At 38.3% G+C, this 22463-nt stretch overlaps 1 protein-coding gene across 13 annotated transcripts in view; it reads right to left on the bottom strand.

Moving 5' to 3' along the window:
- DOCK10 (dedicator of cytokinesis 10) overlaps positions 1 to 22463 on the bottom strand; it is a 279856-nt gene that overhangs the window by 68497 nt on the left and 188896 nt on the right. For all 13 annotated transcript variants that reach the window (XM_030833224.2, XM_030833310.2, XM_060301780.1 and 10 more), the window contains exons 14-24: positions 21193 to 21275; positions 15977 to 16099; positions 13226 to 13305; positions 11228 to 11415; positions 10660 to 10725; positions 8833 to 8925; positions 4797 to 4920; positions 4479 to 4600; positions 4020 to 4106; positions 1260 to 1352; positions 701 to 819 (exon numbers count right to left, since the gene is read on the bottom strand). In XM_030833224.2, the coding sequence (XP_030689084.2) occupies positions 701 to 819; positions 1260 to 1352; positions 4020 to 4106; positions 4479 to 4600; positions 4797 to 4920; positions 8833 to 8925; positions 10660 to 10725; positions 11228 to 11415; positions 13226 to 13305; positions 15977 to 16099; positions 21193 to 21275 (1178 nt within the window). The remainder of the gene's footprint in view (positions 1 to 700; positions 820 to 1259; positions 1353 to 4019; positions 4107 to 4478; positions 4601 to 4796; positions 4921 to 8832; positions 8926 to 10659; positions 10726 to 11227; positions 11416 to 13225; positions 13306 to 15976; positions 16100 to 21192; positions 21276 to 22463) is intronic.

Here is a 22463-nt window from a genome sequence, read left to right as displayed (position 1 = left end):
ACTGTATAATTCCATATCCATATATATATATATAAAATATATAATTTATATATGAATTGAAAATAGAATATATAATAAACTCATCAATTTATTATATGAATATGTGGAGCATAGAGTATATTTTAACATACTATAAAATTTTATATATTCCTATTATATATAAAATTTCAATATAATATATATAAAATTCTTAAAGTAACAAAATTTTAGAGATGGAGAACAGATTAGTAGTTGCCCAGGGCAAGGAGTGGGGTTTGAGATGACAAAGAAGTAAGTGTGTCAATAAAAGGGCAACAGGAGGGATCCTTGTGGGGATGGGAATATTCTGTCTCCTGATTCTATCAATGTTAATATTCTTGGAGTGATATTGTCCTATAGTTTTGCACAATGACACCATTGGGAACATCTAAAGAGAACATGGACTCTCTCTGCATTATTTCTTACAACTGCATGTGCCTCTATCTCAAAATAAAAAGTTTAATTAAAAACACAAAGTTAAAAAAGAGGTCTAAAACTTTACTTGAATGATAGTAATAGATGATTAGAAGGTAAGAACTCAAGAGTGAGACATACTTAACTTTGAGATACGTATTCGAACGAAATGCAAGCATACACAATCAGGTGGCCATTCGGTTATAATCAAAGTTGTGTGTAACCACAGCTTATAAAATCTCTTCCCCTAAGGCTGTGCTATGGATACCTGGTCACAGTTGTGCTTATTTCATCTTCTTCATTCTGCACCAGAACCCTGAAGAGCTGATTCAAGATTACCGGCAGAAAACTCATGATTGCATGAATCTTTTCCACATTCAGTAAGTTCTGTTAAATTGGCAGGACAAAAAAAAAAGGCCATTGATTAAATTTAAAGCACATTCTTTTACTGACGTTCTTCACAACTTGAATATGACTACTGTAGCTCACTTTTGTTTGACTTTATTTTTCATGGCATTTAGCATGACATAAAGGCATGGGGGTAATGTTACAAGGACTCTACATCTAATTAACTAATTTAGAGTCAATTGATTCTGATTTTCAATCATTTTTATTTTGGAGAAACTGATCTTTGCTTATTTTTTAATGAACACACAGACACCTTTTAGGAATTGTGAAATAAAATCATTTAGTCTCTGAATTGATAAGGTGTTTAAAAATCTTCGATAATAATTACCCCTTAGTTTGCTGCTCAATGCAAAATGTAAAGATCTGTTTTGCCCATTTCTACCCTGGAGACCATTGCAGCTATTTGCATGTCATGTTACCTTACAAGAACGGACGAAACTCGAGGTAGGTGACTGAGACATATCTTTCTCCCTTTTTTGGCACTGTCGGAAAAATGCGTTCACATGTGGATCCTGAAACAGCAAAAGAAAGTCTTGATTTTTGATGACATGTAAGCTGTGGAACAATCATGGTGATGGGAGGTGAGCCCTTCTGTAGGACAAGATGCCTTGATGTGAGGTGCTTTGTCCAGGAGGCATAGTGACAGACCTCTCATTTTCACAGACATTCCAGCACACAGAGGGCTTGACCTGAACTACAAAGTCCCCTCTCTCTCCTATTTCACTCTCAGAGATTTGTTTTCTTTCCGGGCCACATGATAATGGCTAGAGAATTACTTCCCTTGTCTCTGTTCTTTCCTTTCTTTCTTTTTAAGTTGTCTTCTGTCATCTTCCTTCCACAGACTTCTACCAATTTTTCTTACCTATTCTTTAAAACACACGAGAATAGGTACAGTTTAAAATGCATACGGATATTTTTGGACTTAAAATGTCAGAGTTAATAAAAAAATTATGAAGTCCACCTGACATCATGAGATAAAACTTGACTCCCCAGACCCATATGTTGAAGTCCTAATTCCCAGTACCTCCAGATGTAATGATATTTGAAGATAAGGTCTTTAAAGAGGTAATTAGTTAGGGTGGCCCTAGTCCAATATGACTGATGTCCTCATGGAAGAGTAAACTTGGATGTGCACACACAGAGGAAAGCCAAGGAGAGAGGCCTTGGAAGAAGCCAACTCTGCTGACACCTTGATCTCAGACTTCCAGCCTCTAGACCTGTGAGAAAATACATTTCTGTTGTTTAAGCCACCCAGTCTGGTATTTTGTTATGGCAGCCTAAGCAAACTAATCAGCCCTTTAATGCTCTTTCCTGAAAAGGGTGTCACCTTGGAAATGCCTAAGTTCTGTGTTGAGGGTCAAAGTTATGAAGTCAGGAAGTGGAATACAGACTTTTAGTGTAGGTGCACTCTCTGGGGGTTTCTCTGGCCTTTGTCAGTTCTAGAGGGCATCTGTGGTTGGGGTTCCCCTCAAGTCGGGGTATTTGTGTGCGTGTGCGTGCGTGTGTGTATATTTTCAGTTTCACTTCATTTATTCGACAGTTATTTATTGAAAGCTGTCTATGTGCCAGGTTCTTGTCAGGCACGGAGGACAGAGTCAGGAGCAAGGAAAAGTCACTCTGTGGTCCTTCCATTATGCCCGGGAAATCAGGTACCATGCCATGATTTTCACACATACCTATTTGCTCATAATTAGACAAGTGCTTCAAAGGAAAGCAGGGTGCTGTATGGGTGTATGACAAGATGACACGGCATATCTGAGGGGTTAGGGGACAGGGAAGGCTTCTTTGAGGACGCGACATTAGAGCCAAGCTCTGAAGGTTGGGTAGGAGCTGCCCAGACCAATCAGGGGAGGGTAGGCAGAGAGGGAGAGATCGCCCTCCTGGCTGACGAAAGGCTGAATGTCACAAAATCCCTGGATCTTGGAGGTATGAAGCAGACAGAGGGCACAGTGCAGGATAGGGCCTGGCGTGTTTGAAAATTGAGGTAAATACCACTATGGAGGAAGGAAGAAGGTGTCCCCCAGGGTGACGAGTGCGTGGGCGGTGGAAGCTGATGTGCAGAAAGGAGAGTAGTGGTGAGTCACAGAGAGACCTGGGTAGTTTGGAGAAAAGCAGCTGGAGGTGTGGGAAGGAGAAACTCGGGGCATTCTGAGAGCTATAAAAGCAGGATTTGGTGGAGAACGACCATTTTGTGGGACTTGACCGGGGCTGATGGCGTCAGAGGAAAGATGGGTTTGAGGAGTCATGGGCATAGGACTTGGGAAGAGGACCAAATTTGGCTTGAGGCACCAGTGGTTACGGAAAGACCTTTTGATCCAATATATGGTGGTCCCCGGATTATTTCATTTTTCTTAGTAAGCAAGTATGTGCTAGGGTTAAAGCAGCATGAAGCAAAAAAACAAACAAAAAACCACACACACAAAAACCCAGGTACACATTAAATTTAAGAAAGAAGCAATACATAGTCTATGTACTTGCAATAGTTTGTTTATAATTAGTACCACAAAAGTCCTCACAGTGTGGTAAAGTAAGCTGCCTTGCAATGGAAGGGGTGAGTTTGTGGTAATTTGACAGTGATAATAACTACATTTGTACAGCGTTTTGCAGTTCATGAGATAGTTTCACGTGCAGTTTCTCATTTTGAGCCTCACAACCACCTTAGGTTGAGATTTTCTATTGTTATCATTTTCCTGCTGAGGACACAGGACTGCAGGGGTGAGGTGACTTGTCCAGGGTCACTGGGCCAGAAATTGGCCGAGGTGACTCTCAAATACAGTTCTGCCAACCTCGTGGCCTTTCCATGAGAGTAGCCTTGGATAGGGATTGGGAATTAGACTGAGTTTTAAGGTAAAGGTCCAAAGCCTTTATTTTAAACGTTTCATATTTTTAACACTCGGGGGTTGTCATGGGAAGCAAACCATCTTCCAAGGAAAGTGCCCTTTTGATAAATACGCTACTGGAATTTTGGTTTGCAGTTTGGTAGTGCCTGAGCTTTTATGGGTTAGGGCGTTCGATCTCTTCTGGAAGAGGGATACAGTTTTGCCACAAACATTCTTCCTTTTTGATCACCTGCTCTCTGACACCTTGTGGAATGGTGAGTCTCCTCCTGTAAATCTAGGAGACACTTTACGATTTTATGTGTTAGAGAAGAGTTTGATATTTCAGGACAACACGCTCACCTGAGTATTCACTGTTGATACAACAAATGTCGATACTTTGAAAAGTGGTTTGCCACCATCGACCCATTTAATGTCACTCCCACCATGCTGCAAAAAAGAGTTTGTTACTGTCACTGTGGCAATTTGAGAGAGAGGAAATAAACAGGTTATTTAGTTTACGTTAATTTGTCATCCTGACCCATTAACCTCGCGGTCCTATAGAGATGGAAAATAAGAGATGCAAAAACATTTGGTAATATTGGTCAATGAAACCAATGTGATACTAGGGGATCATTTTGAACAGATCATTTCTACTGGCCACAAACTAAACAAGATATTTGACATATCATAGGTACACCTGATTCCTTATTACAATGGATTTATACACCAAGGTTGGGTTAATTCAAACAGCAGAAAGAAGATAACCTCATGCCATTTAGCCCATGTATTTTTTCTCTTAAGTTATACATCATTCAATACCTTTCCACTTGCAGAATCTTGAAAGCTTAAATAATTCGGAGGCAGGCTTGTTGCTACTGGGATATTGTACTCTTGAGAGGCTATCTGATCATCTCTCATGAGAGGAAGCCACGCATATCCAACTGTGCAAAGGAACAACAAAGGGAAAACTTTTCAGTACAAATCTTCATGGCAAGGAGTAAAAATAAAGCTATTTATCATTTATGAATATAAAACGTCACTTTAAAAAACTCAATAAATCAGAGCTTTTCAAATACTCTCCAATTTAGGTTCCAGAGATAACATGCACAGCTATCTCAGATTGCTTTCTGTCAGTACCTGGTGTTTCCAGAGCCTCCTTCTTTTTGGTGTTAGCTTTTGCATTTATGTCACAAGTGACATGATAAAAAGAAAAAAAAATATGGTGCTTCTCATGAAGTTGTGTTGGTAGCTCAATTTTCACCTGCAATGAAAGAGATAACAGCTGGGCGAAGATTGAAATCATTTTCCCAGTGTCAGGACAAGACAAAGCATAGGCATGTTAGGCTTTTTAAAAGTCTTTCACTGAAATCTAGGTCCACAATTTAATAGTCAGCACTAGAAGTACGATTTACCTCTCAATAAATATCCATCCCGCTAGCAGTAATGTGTTAAGATGTTATTTTTACTTCTTCATTGTGGTGATAACTTAGAATACCTAGTGTTTCTCATTAGATAATTTATACCACCATGAATTACACACACACAGACATGACAGTAGCATGTAAATAAGGCACAGATTAAGGACCTATCATCAAGGGACATGAGTTGAGTGAAGAGTAGGTCCTTGGCTCCCAGAGTGTGTGCATGGACCAGTTGCATAAGCATCACTTGGGAGCTGATTAGAGATGCAGACTCTCAGACACTACCCCAGACATACAGAATCAGAATCTGCATTTAGCAAGAACCCCAGATGATCCACAGTCACATTGTTGAGGAACATGGTAGCTGCAAATGATGTAACTGGAGCACGGAATCTATCTGTTATAAAAACCACAAAAAGATATGTGGTATGTATTGTGTAAAAAATTACACTGTGGTAACTAAGTAATGAGCCATTTTGGAAAGAGGTCACGTTCTCCTCTGTAAATGACACTTGTGAAAAAAAACATAAAACATAAAATTGATATAGGTGAAGAATATACTTAATGAGGAGCGTCCTCCATGTTCCTGGAAAGAAAGGTTTTGGAACCTTCTACATGTGATAGTGCTTTGCAGTTTCCAAACCTCTGTCACATAGGTTGTCATTTAATTCCCTCCACGGCCTTGCAAAGTAGGATGATACAGAGGTAGCAACCAAGGCGAAAGATGTTAGGGGGCTTTGAGTCACTAGGAGGATGGACTAGTCAGTAATTAATAGGATCTTCCAGGACAAGAACACATGTCACACTGGAATCCCAGGATCCCATGCAGGTAAGTGACATTCAGTTCAATATTAGCAACTAGGTAATTTCTTGAACAATCAAATCAAGCAATAGGGTGATAAACAGACAAGCAAATTATCTACTAGTTTTTATTAGACTCTCTGTGCATCTATATATATAGTTACTTTATTGTCACATTGCTCAGGAGAGAATTTATTACACAGATTTTCAGTGTCATCCCTGGAACAGCAGTATCAGCATCTCTGAGAAAGTTGTTTAGAAATGCAATTTCTCAGGCCCCATCCCAGACATATGGAATCCAAAAATCTGGGGTGGGTTCCAGTCATCTGTGTTTTAACAAGCCTTCCAGGTGATTCTGTGCCTGGTAAGGTTTGAGAACTCCTGAATTAGAATGGTTTACAGCTTACATATATTCATGACATACCAGCATGCTAACCTGGTAACAAAAGCCAATATACAGTTCCAAACATACAATAACTAACAATGCAGTAGAATGAAATTTTCTTTTTTTAGTTGGAATACATGGGCCTGAAACAAGTGTTCAAAAATTCCAGTAAACTACATATTAATGCTAACACTCCTTGGTAACAAATACTGCAAATACATTATATTTTAGCAGTGCCTTAGAAGAATTTATATTCATGTTTATAATTAATGCAATCATCTTTTGCAATAAAAAAGAAGAAAATGGTTTTGAATCTGTACTGCAGAGTTCACCAGGCAGTTCATTATATACATGTTCTCTTGTGGAAAAGCTCATGGCTTTTACAAGGATTCCGGGAAGCACATGAGCGTGAGAGAGATTAAAAGCCAGACTTAACCGTAAGAACATTTTCTTTTTCTTCGTTAAATCTTATATGTTGACAGAGGATGCACCTTTCAGATGGGCTTTGTCAAGACGTCAACCAATGTAGTAAATATTCTGTAATGTAGTAACAGCCCTTTCCCTTATTTATTTTTTTTTACCTCTGTCCTGAATTTATAGGGAAAAAATTTAAGAGCATTAAATGGATGTGGAGGAAGGAGATAAGGTTAGTCAGGTCTGTGGTTTCATTGGTGTTCTTTTAAGAAGTTTATAAATGGTTGACGTGTAACAAGGTGTGATAGGCAGAATAATGGCCCTCCAGGATGCCCCCCAAGTCCTAATCCTCAGAATATATGAATATGTCTCCTTACACAGTAAAAGGGACTTTGCAGCTGTGATTAAATTAAGGGTCTTGAGATGGGGAGATTAAATTGGATTAGCCCAGTGGGCCCAATGTAATTGCAAAGGTCCTTATCAGAGGAAGGCAGGAGAGTCAGGGTCGTAAGAAATGTGAGGAGAGAAACAGAGGTCAGAGTAATTGCTCATTGCTGGAAGGGGTCACAAGCCAAGGAGTAAGGGCAGTCTCCAGAAACTGGAAAAGGCAAGGTAAGGATTCATCCCAGAACCTCCAGAAGGAATGGAGGCCTGCTAACACCTGATTTCAGCCCTGTGGGACCCATTTCAGAGTTCTGACCCACCGAACCATAAGGTAATCAATGTGTGTTATTTAAGCCACGAAACTGTGATAATTTGTTAAAGTAGCAATAGGAACCTAATACAAAATATGTGATATTTTAAATCCCAGAAATCACATTGGCAGGTTGCATTAGTTCAGACCTTAGCTTCACAGTTAGAAATTAAATTTAATCACTGAAACTTGTTTGTCTAAAGCTGTTTATAATACAAGCTGGCATATGTATAGTCATTTACTACTAATCCAATATAAGTTTTTTTTTTTTTTTTTAATATATGGGTTATAGCAGAGCCGTGACGCTTCAGGCTCTGGAGTCACATGGGCTGGCTTAAATTTTGACTGTCACTTCATAGTTATGTGCCCTTGTCAAAGCTGCTTCTCTGATCGCCGGCTTCCTTATCCATAAATTAGGAAGGTGTGAAGGTTAACTTTATGTGTCAACTTGACTGGGCCACAGGATGCCCAGAGAGCTGGCTAAACATGATTTCTCAGTGTGTCTGTGAGGGCGTTTCTGGAAAACACCAGCCTTTGAATTGGTGGACTGAGCAAAGCAGATGTGGGTGCACGTGTGGGTGGGCACATCTCGTCCACTGAGGTCCAGAACAGAACAAGAAGGCGGAGTAAGGTTGAATTTCCTCTCTGCCTGACTGCTTGACCTGGAACGCTGACCTTCTCCAGTTCTTGGCACTATTGGTTTTCAGGCCTTCAGACCTCGACTGGACGCTACAATAGACACTCTGGTTCTCAGGTCTTTGAACTACACCCATGGCTTTCCTGGGTGCAGATGGTAGATTGTGGGACTTTTCAGCCTCCATAATGATGTGATCTGATACCTTATATTAAATTGTACCTATCTATCTGTCTATCTATCTATCTACCTATGTATCTCTCTACCTATCATCTTCCTATTGGCTCTGTTTCTCTGGAGAAAGCCATGTGGATCAAGTGAGATAGTGTCTATTTAGAGTATAGCGTGGTTCCTGGCACATAAGAAGAGAGTCTTGAGAGTTGGCAGGCAGGTCTTGAGGTGAGGCAGTCCAAGCTCCTTCAAGTTCATGAGGGTTATAAGCAACAGTTGGCTCATATTCTAGCCCTTTTTGTTTTTTCCCTTAGGATATGAAATGCCGCTACTGATTGGTAAAAACTACCTAACACGATGTTTGTTACCCTAACCAATGAAAAAGAAAAGAAAAAAATTAGTCTCATTTGAAAGAAATGATATAATAAAAACATCACATTTTTAAAATCTTGTGCTGAAATACATGAGTTTGCAGCATAGTCCTGGAGCAACTGTCAATTAACGTGGTTTTGAAAACTGGGTTATGTAAACACCTGCTAAGGTATGTCCTTAGTCTGAGGACTAGTCTAGAGAGAGTGTTTGTCATCATGTATTATCTTACCCACTCACCCATCTTTTAAGGAGCTGCTGGGGGCAGTGGAGGCTTGGCTTACCTCGTCTGAGAAATCTGGGTTCTGGGAATGGTGCAGAACTGCAGTGTAGGCGGCTGAGGTGAAGAGGGGCCCTCCAGGTTTTCCGTAAATACACTGTTTAAAAAGTTATGAGTTGAATAATTATGAGTGTCTGAAATTAACCCTGAGCACAAAAAGGCCACAACTCTTCAGTTACCCATTCTGGGACAAAGGTGCATTTTGTGGTAACTTGCCAGGCTGAGCTGACATCTAATTAACCTTGAACTTCTTTGATCTGCTGTCCTGTATTTATTACACAACAGGGCACTGTTGAAGAAAATATGAAGGCTTTAATTCACTATGTAGATATTATATCAATACTGAATACCTGAATCAATTAACTACTACCTAACTTTTGATTACCAGAAGATAAGAGATGCTTTGTTCAATTCTGATTCTCGCGGCCCACGGTACCCAGCTCTGGTCTAGAGTCTAAGGCGATCAGTCCTTAGTGATACAAGGCTTGGTTTGACCCCAGCTCCTGACATGCCAGTCCCCAACCAAGAATGAGAGCTGGAAGGGTAGGGCTGGTCCCAGGCTCCACTGTATTGTGTTATTCTTCTGTCCCAGCCCCTAATCAGGCCAGGGGATGGGATATGGACCTTCCTTGTCATAAAAGCCCCTTTAGCCCACGGCTCAGAGTCCCTTTACTGAAGTCAGCTGTATCTCTTGAGTAATGCTTTAGAATGCAATGAAACAGAGGTCACATGTACCTGCGAGTACTCCTCTTTTTTAGATTTTTCCCCATAAGCGATTCTCTAGCAGCCCTGGTGTGTTCGCCGTCTGGTCATTGCCTTTGTTTGCTTGACAATTCCATTTCATTTTATTTTTTCTCTCCTGCTGCTAATGCTATTGTGGACCTTGGAACCTGGGGATGCTGAGAGTGCCTCGGGACAATTTTAAAGAACTCTTTCTCTCTATTGTGCATGATTCATTCACTCAAGTTGATTACTGTTCTTCTGAATAATGCTACAACACTTCTGAGCACAGAGAACACAATTGGTACCTGACAGAGTGCTTTAAGAGGTGACCTCAGATAATTGTGGGGATTAGTTAGAAATTAGTTTTGTCCTTTACTATATCTCCTTCCTCTGATTCACCAAAACTGGGAAGATCTGGCCACAGGCCCACTGAAAATAATTTTCCTCTCTATTTTTATAAGTTTCTTTATGCTGTTTGAAGTCCCTAAAATAAAAACGGTATATATCAAATACAAACTCTGAAAAATGCCATCCAGTTGCAGTTTTATAGGATCAAACAGCCCAGTTCCTATAAAACTCATAGTCTTATTGATCTTATTAAGTCGCGTGATCAACAGCAGGGACCAGCTTCCCAGAGCCATTTCCGAGGTCCTCGGGCAGGTGGCCACACGCACCTTCCAAAAATGTGAGCGCCCCATGGGCCCCCTGCATTAGCCATCAGGCCAGTAGGCAGCAGCCCTTCCGCAGAGGCCACATGAAGCCCAGCTGGGATGCTGCATTTGAAATCAAGCATGCTGAATTCATGAGATGCGGGCTAATCTTTGAAAACGGCAAAGTCTTCCAGAAGGGAATCGTTGCCTTGATTACACACTAGAACGGCTTCCTTTTTTCCAAATCATGAAAAGCTAAGCAGAGCCATGAGACTGGCATTTCTAATAGATCTAGTTAATGGTAGCTGTTCAATCAGGTACATGTTAGGAAATCTAAATCAAATGGACTGAATTGCTCCTCTTTCCAGCACACTAAACTAAAAAGCCCCTTGGTGGTGGGGAGAACCAGGGCACCTGCCTGCCCCTATGTGCTGTATTCCCTCATGGGCTGGACTCACCTTCACGGGCTTGGCATCTTCTTCATCGGAATTTTTGAATTCAATGCACACGGTTATATTTCGTGCCTGAAATTACAGAGAGGGAAAATGGACATTGTAATTTCCTGTTAGATAATAACATCAAAAAACAATCCAAGTGCCTAAAATAAGTAGCTTCTAATTAAATCTGAAAAATGCAGAATAGCCAAAATTCTCTTGTGGCATTACTCATAGCGCTCTGAAATAGCAGAAAGATTTGGAGAGATTATTTCAAAGGGAAGAAAAGACTCATATTGAAAGAGTGCAGGTAGGCTATTTTCAGAGTCTCTTAATAAACTAAAACTAAAGTTTGGAACAAAATTATTTAGGGCTGATTTCAGAAAGTTTTACTCATATGTTATAAAATGTGCATCCTCAAACACTTTTAAGGTGAAACTCATCATTGTCTCTCATTAAACATTATCTTCAAATGGTTTTCTATTCTAAAGTGTTAGTCTATAGTAATTTGTATTTGAACTTTCAAGAAACCATCTTAATATGGTCTAAATAGGGTGGAGAGAGCGGATGATATCTCAGAAACATATCATACCTTGTTGAAACATTTCTGGCTATCATACTTGAGGTGCTTGGGGTAAATGTAAATTTGATTTTTGTATACTCTGTAAGGACGGCAATACTTTGCTGAGTCGTAAACAAATTCTTCCACTTCCACTGTGGGTTCTGGTTGAGCCGTCACATTGAAAGGCTTGACAGGGATAAAGGACGATGTTACACAGTCTTTAAAAATCAGAAAAGAAAAGTTTGTCACTTGATATGATTGTAAGTGAACAGTACTTAACCTATTTTAAGATGAATCTACTCAAAATAGAAACTCCATGCTTGTATACTAATTTATGTTAAATTATGCTGGTCTGAAAACTTTGTAGGAGGTAAGCACGATAGATACTCAGTGATATATTTAACATCAAAACTGATATCTCAAAAGACTGGTAAATCTTTTGGATTTATAACTATTTTCTTTTTGTATTAAGCTTCATATAGAAAGTAAATTTTAGCTAGAGATCCTCTGAGCATACTAACCAGATATTCTAAGATAAAGACTAGCCCACTGACTTTAGCCATCACACTATAAACATTGCTCTATGATGGAACAAAACTCCGTCCAGTGGGTTTATTACTGATAGTACCACTTGGTTTAATAGTAATTTTCCCTATGGAATGATTTTACAACATAGGCCCTAATCCCCCTCTGCATTAATAGTTACAATTTTATTTTTCTCTTCAGTTTTCACAATCTTTTAAAATCTAACCTTGTAAAAACAGCCTAAGGGGGGAAAAGACCAGTAGGAATTTATAAATCAAAACTTGTCACTAAGCAGTTTGGAGGCTGAAGTTGTGGCCCTGAAAGACAGCAAAGCCTTCTACCTTCCTTTACCCCATCTGGAATCTTCCTGTGTTCAAACAAGCAACATGGTTAGCTACATGCTTAGCTATATCGTTAGCTATATGCTTGGGAATCAGATTAAAGGCTTTTTTTTTTCTTCAAAAATCAATTAGAATATTTTTATTATATGTTCAAATTTCTCTGATATCCCATGATATCAGAGAATATCATAGGATATTCAAAGAGAATATTTTAGCTTTCTCTTTTGTTATTTTTCTTTTCCCTAGGTAATAAAAGCCACCTTCCACAAATCAGGTAGAGGAAATGGCTTACTTTGTCATCTGTTTTTTCACACCGATCAATACAAAAGTGATTTGGAGCCATGATTTAAGTTAGAATGCTCATTTTATTTCATACTAAAGTGATTTGTGGAAAAGTCATAAGAATGGAAAACTTAATAGTGCTAATGGTAATTCAAATATCCTGTGGTAATAATCCTCTCCCTGTTTGTAGTTCTTTTTAGAATGCCTTTATTCATTCTTTGCATCACTGAGAAAGTCACTAAAAAGTGTAATTTGAAGGAAAATAAAACCAAATAAACTAATCTCACCACTTAATAAATAAATTCTGAAAAATCTTATTTATAAGTTAATAAAACTGCTTCTGAAATTTAAATTTTCACTAACATAAATAGAACTTTTGACCATATTCTGGAAAAGATATATGCTCTCTGTGTAATAACAGAGTCTAAAAACTTTCCGGCTATAATTACTGCATGGCCACTTGGGTGGCAACGTACCGTGTTCAGAGTAGCCCTTTGACAGCTCAGCGTGGCATTGTTCATTATGGGTTATTGGTTTATCAATCTATCTGAACCGGACTTCCTCATTTGCAACCCTTCAGGGTTTTGAGGATTAAATGATACAATTTAACACCCTGCTCGGTGCATGGTATATACCAGATGAATATTAGGTCACCCTGAATATAGTTCCTGTCCTACAATACTTACAGTCTGTCTTAATGGAGAAATAAGACATCCCAAATTTCTATAGGATAATGAATTACAGTTATCCTAAACCTTGAGAAAAAAAATCCCCAAACAAACCTTTGTAACGAACCAACTATCCAACCAACCAACCAACTAACCAAAAAGCCACTAAACATTCAAAACTCTATAAGCAAGCCGTGACATCATCATCATACTTGGATGCTCCAAAGGAATGTTGTCAACAGCGATATCCAGGCTTCCAGGAATGGTCTGCGTTTTGCTTATTCTGTCAGCTCTGTGAAAGTATACCAGCACAGAAACACACACACACACACACACACACACACACACACACACACACACACACACACACACAGTGAATTATTCTAGTTGTCAAGGAAAAAAACCAGACAATGGTAATTCTGAGCTTTGATAAGGAGAAACAGTGGGACCCTAAACAATCTTGTGAATAATTTCATTTAGCTGGTTTTATTTTGAAAACTAAAATTTATGTGATTTTGCAAATAAAAATAAAAAATCAGGGAGGGGTCAAGTTACAGATATTCTGAAGAATGTTTTCAATTTATTTGCACCACTTCAGATAACATTTATATGGCCAAACGAGTGCAAGGTAAATCGTTAGTTTTGGTAAATGGTAAATATTTAGTTTTTGTTAACAGAAAGTACTAGTATTTGAACCGATTTAAATAATTCACTTTCGTGAGGAATTTTAAGAAGTTTTGAGAGCAAGGATGGTCTTTGCCACAACTGGTAAGTGGACAGTTTGCTTTTTCCCTCTTCACCAACAATCCAGGAGGACAAGGGCCCTTTCCCTGATCCCTAGTAAGTGTATGTAGACTTTCCCTGATCCCTAGTAATTGTTTGTAGACCCTTCCTCACCACCTATCCCTGTGCCCACAGTCACTCTAATTCATGAGTCCTTGACTTTCTTTTCCTCCCTCTTTACTAAAACCTTCTCCCCTATCTTCTTTTATAGTAAGGTGAAAGTTGCTAAGAAGAGTTTCAAGTGTCACCCCTCTCAGGAAATCTACTTCAAGAGGCAGCTCTTCCCAGCCTGTGAGAGCTAATTGTTATATTTTCAGTTATTTTGCCTGCCATCTGTAAAACACAGTCATTATTAAAAATGAAATTATATTAAACAAATGACATTAAATACCAAGGTAAAAAGTACTGAAAATTCATCACTTAGTAACTGTTTTACTACAGGTGAGAGGATCCGTGCTCTTGAGGTTATTTACATCTATCTGTGTGGTGGAAAAGTTATATGATGGTATGCACATTTCTTTCCAGCTCCATGTTTGGCAAAACCCCACTGGTAGCTTGAAATCAGCAATGGTAGGAGAATTTACACCATGGAAATTTGCCATCAATACAAATCAGTGTTTTTCCTCCTAGAGGGTCAGTGGTAGACATTTATCAGCACACTACTGAGAATAAATGTCATTACGTGTGAGGCATCCATGAAATAATTTGATGTCTCACCAGTATGGTGTTGGGTATTCTAGACGCCCCCTGAATGCCGTAGTGATAACTATCTTTGCTAAACACCAATAACATGGGTTTTGTGACAGTATGGTCTTCTCCTGTTTTGCCCATTTCCTTCTGCTCAGTGTTACAACTTTTCAGGCTTTAGTAAACTTGGGAAAAAGTAAAGAGGAAAAGCATTCTTAATTTCCACTTAGTGGATATAGGGGTTTTGACCATGATGTTTGATAAGGGGAAGGAAGGTCTCCCCCTGTAAGGAGTGGTCCTGTAGAATCACAAAAAAATAATATTGGTTCAATTCCACTTATTTTGTTTCCTAAGGTTTATTTTTTTCCAGAACAAAAAAGAACATTGGACAAACTTCCCTTCTAGTTAAATAGAAATATATCCTCTATTGAAGATACAGAAAATATTAATCAAGCTTGTTTCATAGTAATAAATAATTTTTGTTTTGGATAAACAAAATTAATTGATAAGGAATTGTTGACTCTTAGATGGGAGAGGCAGAGAGTTAATATTTGGGAAAGGGGCAAAGGGAACAAGAATCCTGACTGTGTCAGGGGACCAACAGTTTAAGATAAGCCACTTGTCATGAAAGATCTTACCATCATCAGATGCTGAATATATGGTGATTCATTTTAAAAATGTTGTGACTTTTATGTTTTTCTTCTTTTAGCTCTAACTTCCATTGTCTTTTCCAAAAGCATTTGAATGACAGAACTATTATGAATTATTGTATTCACAGCAATTAATTGCTCTGTGGTGTTTCATACATTTTCTAAAATCCCCTAACACTCCTCCTATTTAGAGGTGTCTATATACCCTTCATTTGAATCTAGGATCTGTGACAGTTTGACAGTATGTTATGGCAGAAATGGCACTGTGACAGTTTCCCATCTTAAGAAACTGGCAGTGAACATTTTCTGTTTGTCCCTCGGGACACTTACTCATAGAACCCAAGCCATAGCATCTCATGGAGAGAAGAGCCAAGGTCTCCAACCCACAGCTCCAGTTGAGCTTCCAGCCAACAGCCAGCACCAACTTGCCAGTCATCAAATGCGCTATCTCAAAAATGGACCCTCTGGCTCCATTGGCCCTCTTCCAGCCGATGCCATATATAGAAGAGACAAACTGTCTTCACTTAGCCATGCCCAAATTATGGACTCAAGAGAAAAATAAGTGATGTTGTTTTAAGCCACTAAGTTTTGGGGTGATTTGTTACACAGCCATAGGTAGCTGACATAGTTTAATGCCTCACCCTCCTTCCACATCATTCTGGCAAATTTACTCTTACAGTGTCATTTGGGCATATGAGAGGTCATCTGCAAAGCATCTGCTTTCTGGAGGAGTATGGATATTTGGGAATCTGGTTATGGAGTATTGTTTATGCAGAGATAACAAATCAACAGCAGCAATGTAGCTGATTCATGTTAATTTCAAGAGTATCCAAAACATCTTACCTTCTATAATCTGACACTAGTTTAAGTAGGTCCTCAGTTGAAATCTTGTTGCTTTCTTGTCTATACAATGGTGAAAATCTTGAGTCTCTGTCCACATTTCCCTGGTTGTCCTTAAATACTGATCTGAAAGAAAACAATATTTATTCAGTTTGGTATTTGGCATGGGAGGGAGGGGAGAATTCTACCACTGAACCACCAATGCTCCCCTCTTGGTACTTGGATATTACTTACGAAGATGTATTTTTAAGTTGACTAAAATGATTCAACTTCCCATTTATAATGGAAGAAAATCCAGGAACTTATAAAATAAAAAGACATGAAAACTTCTTAGAAAAAAATTTCATTTATACACTGCATTTATTATCTTCAATTTCTTATTTTCAACCTGGTATCTAAAGTGACAGCAGCCCATATTACAACTACATTTATTTATGATTTGGTAACATGTCAAAGCCACAGAGTATTAGGGGGGGTGGAGAGGAATGGGAACACATGTTACCACTTTTTCATTATTTCCTGGGCAAGCCTGGGTCATGTCAGTTTGGGTGGTGCCGTTAGAATTTATGAATAATGGAAAGGGTATGAGGTTGTGTATGTGGGTGTAGAGAGCCAGACTCTTGAAACATTTTCATGGAGATAAATGTGCCCATGCCCTAAATTTTAGGGCAGAGACAAAGATAAAATGGAGAACACCTGAATGAGCGTTTTGTATTAAATAAAGAGAACACTGTGAACCTGAACCATTTATTTTCTTCCTTGATCCATTTCAATGGGACTATACAGATTTAGTTAAAATGCATAAATTGTTTTCATCCAAATAATATAGCAATGCCGGGCAACACACTTCCGGAAAAGCAAGTATACCTAGCATGCTTAATGTCGTTTTTCTTCCCCATAGTTCATCATACTGTGTCTATCAAAGGAAAATTAGACCTATGTGTAACTGATTTTTCTTCAATGTTAGAGAAATGCTGAATCTTTATTTCTTCTAACTTAAGGACCTTAACGAGACTCTTTTACTACTCTTCACATTAGCCAAAGATTTCAATACACAGGCTGAAAAGGCCATTTAAATGGCTACCTGATCATAGAGCTTTAGTGTCAAATAATTTAGAAAATGGGCCAGGAATTTATGAGAATGATATTTTTAGACTCCTTCAACCTTTCTCCTCGGTTTTTTTTCTGTGAAGTAGTAACTGAAGGAAAAAAGGTCCCCTATCAAATAACACTGAGGGAGGAAGAATGAAAATATTTAACTTGAAGATTATTTTTATTTAAATATTATTCAGGGATTGTGTTTGAGTGTGTGACATTGTTCCCAACATGGGAGAAAGTTAAATTGAGTAGTATTTTTAAAAAATTTAACCAGTCACTTCAAATATATCAGTAGACTTGAGTTGTATCACTGGCTTTTGCTCTTATCCGCAGCCAGCTCTGTCCTGGAAACAGCTCACTTACACTGGACACGCTGTGAAGAACACAGCAGCACAGAGAGGCGCTGGTCACGGCACTCACACTCTGTCCCCACTCCATAAATATGGTAACTGGCAGGAGAGCAGAGAACTGATTCATTTACACAGATGGTTTCAGGATGGCTGGGACACCATGCCCTGTTCCAACTGCCAGAGTTGAGCAATGATCCATGTGCAGTGAAGGTCTCAGAGCCATGACGTTTAGAGTGTGATTGAAAAAAAAAAATGTGGTGTTTAGCCTAAAGGAAAAGAAGCTTAGGTATCCCTGAGAGCTTCATTCATAAGCAGCATGAGGGACTTCCTTGGCGGTCCAGTGGTTAAGACTTTGCCTTCTGATGCAGGGGGTGCGGGTTTGATCCCTGGTTGGGGAGCTAAGATCCCACATGCCTCACGGCCAAAATAACAAAACATAAAACAGAAGCAATATTGTAACAAATTCAATAAAGACTTTAAAAAAATATTAACAAAAATAAGCAACACGAATAGCTGTGATATATAGAAAGAATTGGGCCCATTTTTTTGTGGCTTTGGAAGACAAAACATAAAAGTGTCAAGCAGTTTAAAAAACTGTCTGTGTGTGTGTGTGTGTGTATATATATATATATATATATATATATATGAAGAATTATTTAATCATTGGAGCTATAAAAGAAGAAAGAACCACTGTGGGACTTGAGTTTTTGTCACTGGAAGGATTTGAACAGAGGTTGGACAACCATCTGTTGGGTGTTGTTGTTGTGCTGTGTGCCTTCTATAAATGTATAGCTATAAGAATGAAATTTTTATTTTAGTCTTGTTTAATTTTAAAGAAAATCCAGTTTTTTACTCGGTTCCATTTGGAATGTTGCATGGGACAGAGAAAAAGGAATCAAAAAGCGTCCTGTCCTGGATTTAGGCACACATAATCCTGGGGGTGATACACGAGGAAAGAGTTTAACAACACGGCACATTCGTAAAGGTTGACTTTCTCCTGAATCAATGAGTGTACAATGCCCTCTGTAGCCATCTGAGTGCATTCTGTTTACCTACCCCAAATATAAGCTTTTTTGCTATAAAATGGTGCTACAGCTGGTGCCCAAAATAAGAATATGTACCAAATTAGTGCATGTTCTAGATAAAATGTTCACAGTGATGAGTGTGTGTTTTGCAGCTGGTGGGATGTCTGGATCGGGTAAAAATATGATTGTAAAGCTAATTGTCAGTTCTATGCTTTTTAGTGGCAGTTGATTTTAAGGGCCAAAGAGTTTTAGAGTCCACTCAAAGCTATGTCAAGAAATAAGCTGTAATCGAGAAAATATAATAGAAAGGAAAAGGAGCCAGAGAACCAGCGGTGTCAGTAGGGTAGTGGACTATGTCAGCAGGCTGGCTTATGTCAAAACGACATGAGTAGCAAGAGCCCTTCTCTACTTTGGTCAACATTTACTTTAAGCAGTTTCCACACTGTGGAGGGAAAATTAAAATCTTCTTTGGTTGGATCTTGTACTTGTTTTTGTGGTTAGATATTCCAAGGGGTCTATCTTGAGAACTGTGCTGCTAATCATTTTTCTCAGTTACTAGAGATGTTTATGTAAATGTAAATCGTACATTTATGGGCACAAATTGGTGGTGTATACTGTTCCCTGGTCTACAAACAAACCAGTGATCAGGCATTCATGTAGCATGAACCTGTGGTTTTGTTGGCTTTCCTGCCCTAGACATAATTACTTCAATAGTTGGTAATGTTATCAGCCTCCCTAGAAACTTCATCTATCTTTCCTCTAGCACATTTGACCAAGACAACTTCAAAGTAGGGTTGTTACTGCTTTTCCTAACTGCTCAGGTTCTTTCAATAATGGGTAATTCTTTTACTTCTTTCTCCCACATTATTCTTCACTGCCCCAAATTTACCTGAAAAGGAGGCTTGTTTGGGTGGATATGATCTCCACAGGGACTTTTAATAATCATATTAGACTAATGGCTTCTAATAATGGCTATCTTTTATTGAATAAATCTACGTACTTGTTAATCCCTGAAATAGTAAATTAGGTATTAGAATTCCTCTTCATACATTCAAAAAAATTGAGACTATAAGTTCTTGCTATATTCACTGGTAGATAGAGTTGAGATAGGGAACCCAGCTCTGGCTCTAAAATGTCTGCTTATAACAATACTCAGAATAACCCTCAATCCTTAAAGAGAAAATGTGTTCACTATTATGATTTTGCTCTATTGGAATATTTCACTTTGCCAAAGGACATCCTGCCTCTACCCTCTACCTGCCCCAACTGATTATCTCGTGGGAACTGAGAATACTTACCAACATGAAAAGTCTGACCTGTGAATTACAATTAGTTATCCTTTTTTTTGAAGCTTACAAGGAATAAAATGAATTAAGTTCATCATAAGGGTTCAGTATTTCTAACTAATATCTTTTATTCATGAAGAATATCCTAGCATTAGCTGTCCCTGTAGGGAGAGATATTAAAGGGGGATAAAATGATATTTATGATCTACTCTATGACAGATGCCTTTGCACTTGTGATTGCACTATTGTTCACAAGGCGGTCTTGTTAGTTTCATTCTGCAAATGGAGACCCTGAGACTCTGAAAGGAAACTTGACCAAAGCTACAATCTATAAGTGGTATCTGATCTGGACCACGTTTTCAGATTCCTGGGCCTGGTCTCTTCCTCCTCAACTGAGAGGGCTGCCTTGGAGCAAATGAATCCCTAGAGACTGCATGAGTCTACCTTGGTTTACCACTGCCCCTAATTCCACATTCCTCCTCCCTGTACCTGTCTCCAACTTTCAATAACTACATCAAAATTATGAAAAATAGGGGTGAGTTTACTCTGGTTATGCACCACAACTGGATACTGTGAGACCTGAAAATGACATAGCTAACTAGTTCTCCTGTCCTTCTGGATTTTAAAGTTATTTGCATTGGGGTATAATCAACATTCAAATGGATACCTAATAGGCTGCTTGTTTTGTAGCACTAATTTATCTCTTTTAGTTCATTCAGATTGTCCATTGCTGACCTTTTCCCATATATCTATGGCAGGCACTTCCTCCTTTAAGAAATTCATGTACTGATAAAGACACAAAGAGACTGACAAGGACAGTAGTAATTGATGTTTAAACAGATCTGAAAGGCATTTTTTGTCCTTTATGCAGAGGTTATATGTCCAGGTGGATGGTTCCACCATCAGTGTTCACATTAACTCAGCATTTCTATCAGAGAGTCAACTGGTACTGAGAAATGTGGGTATGCTAATCAGTACCAAAATCAAAGAGAGTTCAAGTGATCAATTTGATGGTTTCATTTGAACATCCATATATAGACCCATGTTTTCTGCACGGATGAAAACATGCAGCTGCATAAGAAATCACAGTGCTTCCATCTGAATTTTATGCGCACCAAACCCTTGGGACTGATAAAACATCAAGAGTTTGTTAGACCAAATATACATAATAAAGAAGTTATGACTTGGCTTTGATCCTACCAAGTACCCACTGTATACCTGGTCATGCATACACTGTACACATGTCATGGTCCCAGTCTATTATGAGCTGGCTTGCTAAATTATCTTGTAAAACACATGTTTCTGGGGAGCTCAAGGTATTTTTGAAGATGAACACACTAGCATTCTTCTAGGTGTTGGTATGTTAAAAATAACAGGTAACACAGATGCGTTCAAAAATGAAACTTTCAATGCAGACAATAAATGCACTTCTATTCTGTTGGTTGCAATTGTCAACCTACCTCACCGCCCAAGCAAATGGCATGCGGTATTTCCCCAACTTGCTGCAGAACTGCCTGTTGGATTTTAGTATCTTTTGTGCATACTAAGGAAAAAAAATAAATATTGTTTAGAACATCACTGTACAAACAGTCCATGTAAAATATTAATAAATACTTTTCTGTGTTATACTGAAACTCAGTAAACTTCTGCTTTACTGGCTCACAGATTCTACCTTGTAAAGAGACAAATGATATCCTCTGTGTTCAAACTATTGTATAACGCTTTCTTTCTTTTTAGTTTAGAAATTTCAAATGTAGAAAACACCCTTACCTTGGAATACCAACTTTTTTTCTGACTTAAAAGGTCTTAAAATATTGAATGGAAAGAGTTATGAAATTTACATTCACAGGCTGTCCTATATTTCTTTTTATTTGTTATGATAGAGGTCAGCAAACTCATTCTGTAAAGTCACACGGTAAATATTGGATTGGCCTAAAAGTTCTTTCGAACAAACTTTTTGGCCAATCCAATATATAGGGCCTTGTGGGCCATGTGGTCTCTGTCTCAGCTTCTCAACTCTGTTGCTATAGCAGGAAAGACAATCTTAAATGAATGAGTGTAACGTGTTTCAATAAAACTTTATTTACAAAAATAGGTGACAGGCTGGACTTGGCCTGCACTCCATAGTTTGCTAAACCCTGAATTAAAGCATTCTCATAAATATGTTAAACACTGCCCTAAACTGTCACACATCCTCAAATTCAATTATTATGCATTATTTTCCCAATATACTTCTTTGTGTGGATAATATAAACTTTTTGTATTTATTTTCTATTAAAAAACAACATTCAATTATTATAGAAAATATGGTAATTGAAAAAAGAAACCAGAAAAAATGTCCTGCAGTTCCACCATTTAAAGAACTTATGGTATTTTCTTTCCTCTTTCTTTCTTCATTTAGGTGTTATTAAAATTTGGTAAACAACTATTTTACTTTTTCACTTAGTTCAGCATAAGCATTGCTGATGTCTTAGTAAACTGTATTCCCTTGTTTTCAGTCAGATTAATCCTAACTTTTCATTATTGTTAACACTTTAGTCTTTGGGGGTTAAAGTTTTATCCACATTTAAATTTATTTCTACCAATAGAGTCTCAGCAGAAATTGCAGGATCAAAAAACATAAGCTGAGAATATATACTTTAAAAATTTCCTGTTTGATACTCATTTCACTAACAAGGGAATATTTCAAGACTTACATTTATCAAACTTGATAATTCCTCAAGGCAGTGTG

The sequence above is a fragment of the Globicephala melas genome, chromosome 7 (genome assembly GCF_963455315.2).
Source record: "Globicephala melas chromosome 7, mGloMel1.2, whole genome shotgun sequence".
Taxonomy (NCBI): domain Eukaryota; kingdom Metazoa; phylum Chordata; class Mammalia; order Artiodactyla; family Delphinidae; genus Globicephala; species Globicephala melas.
Note: the sequence above shows the minus strand (reverse complement) of the source record. Positions and strands in the feature narration are given on the sequence as shown.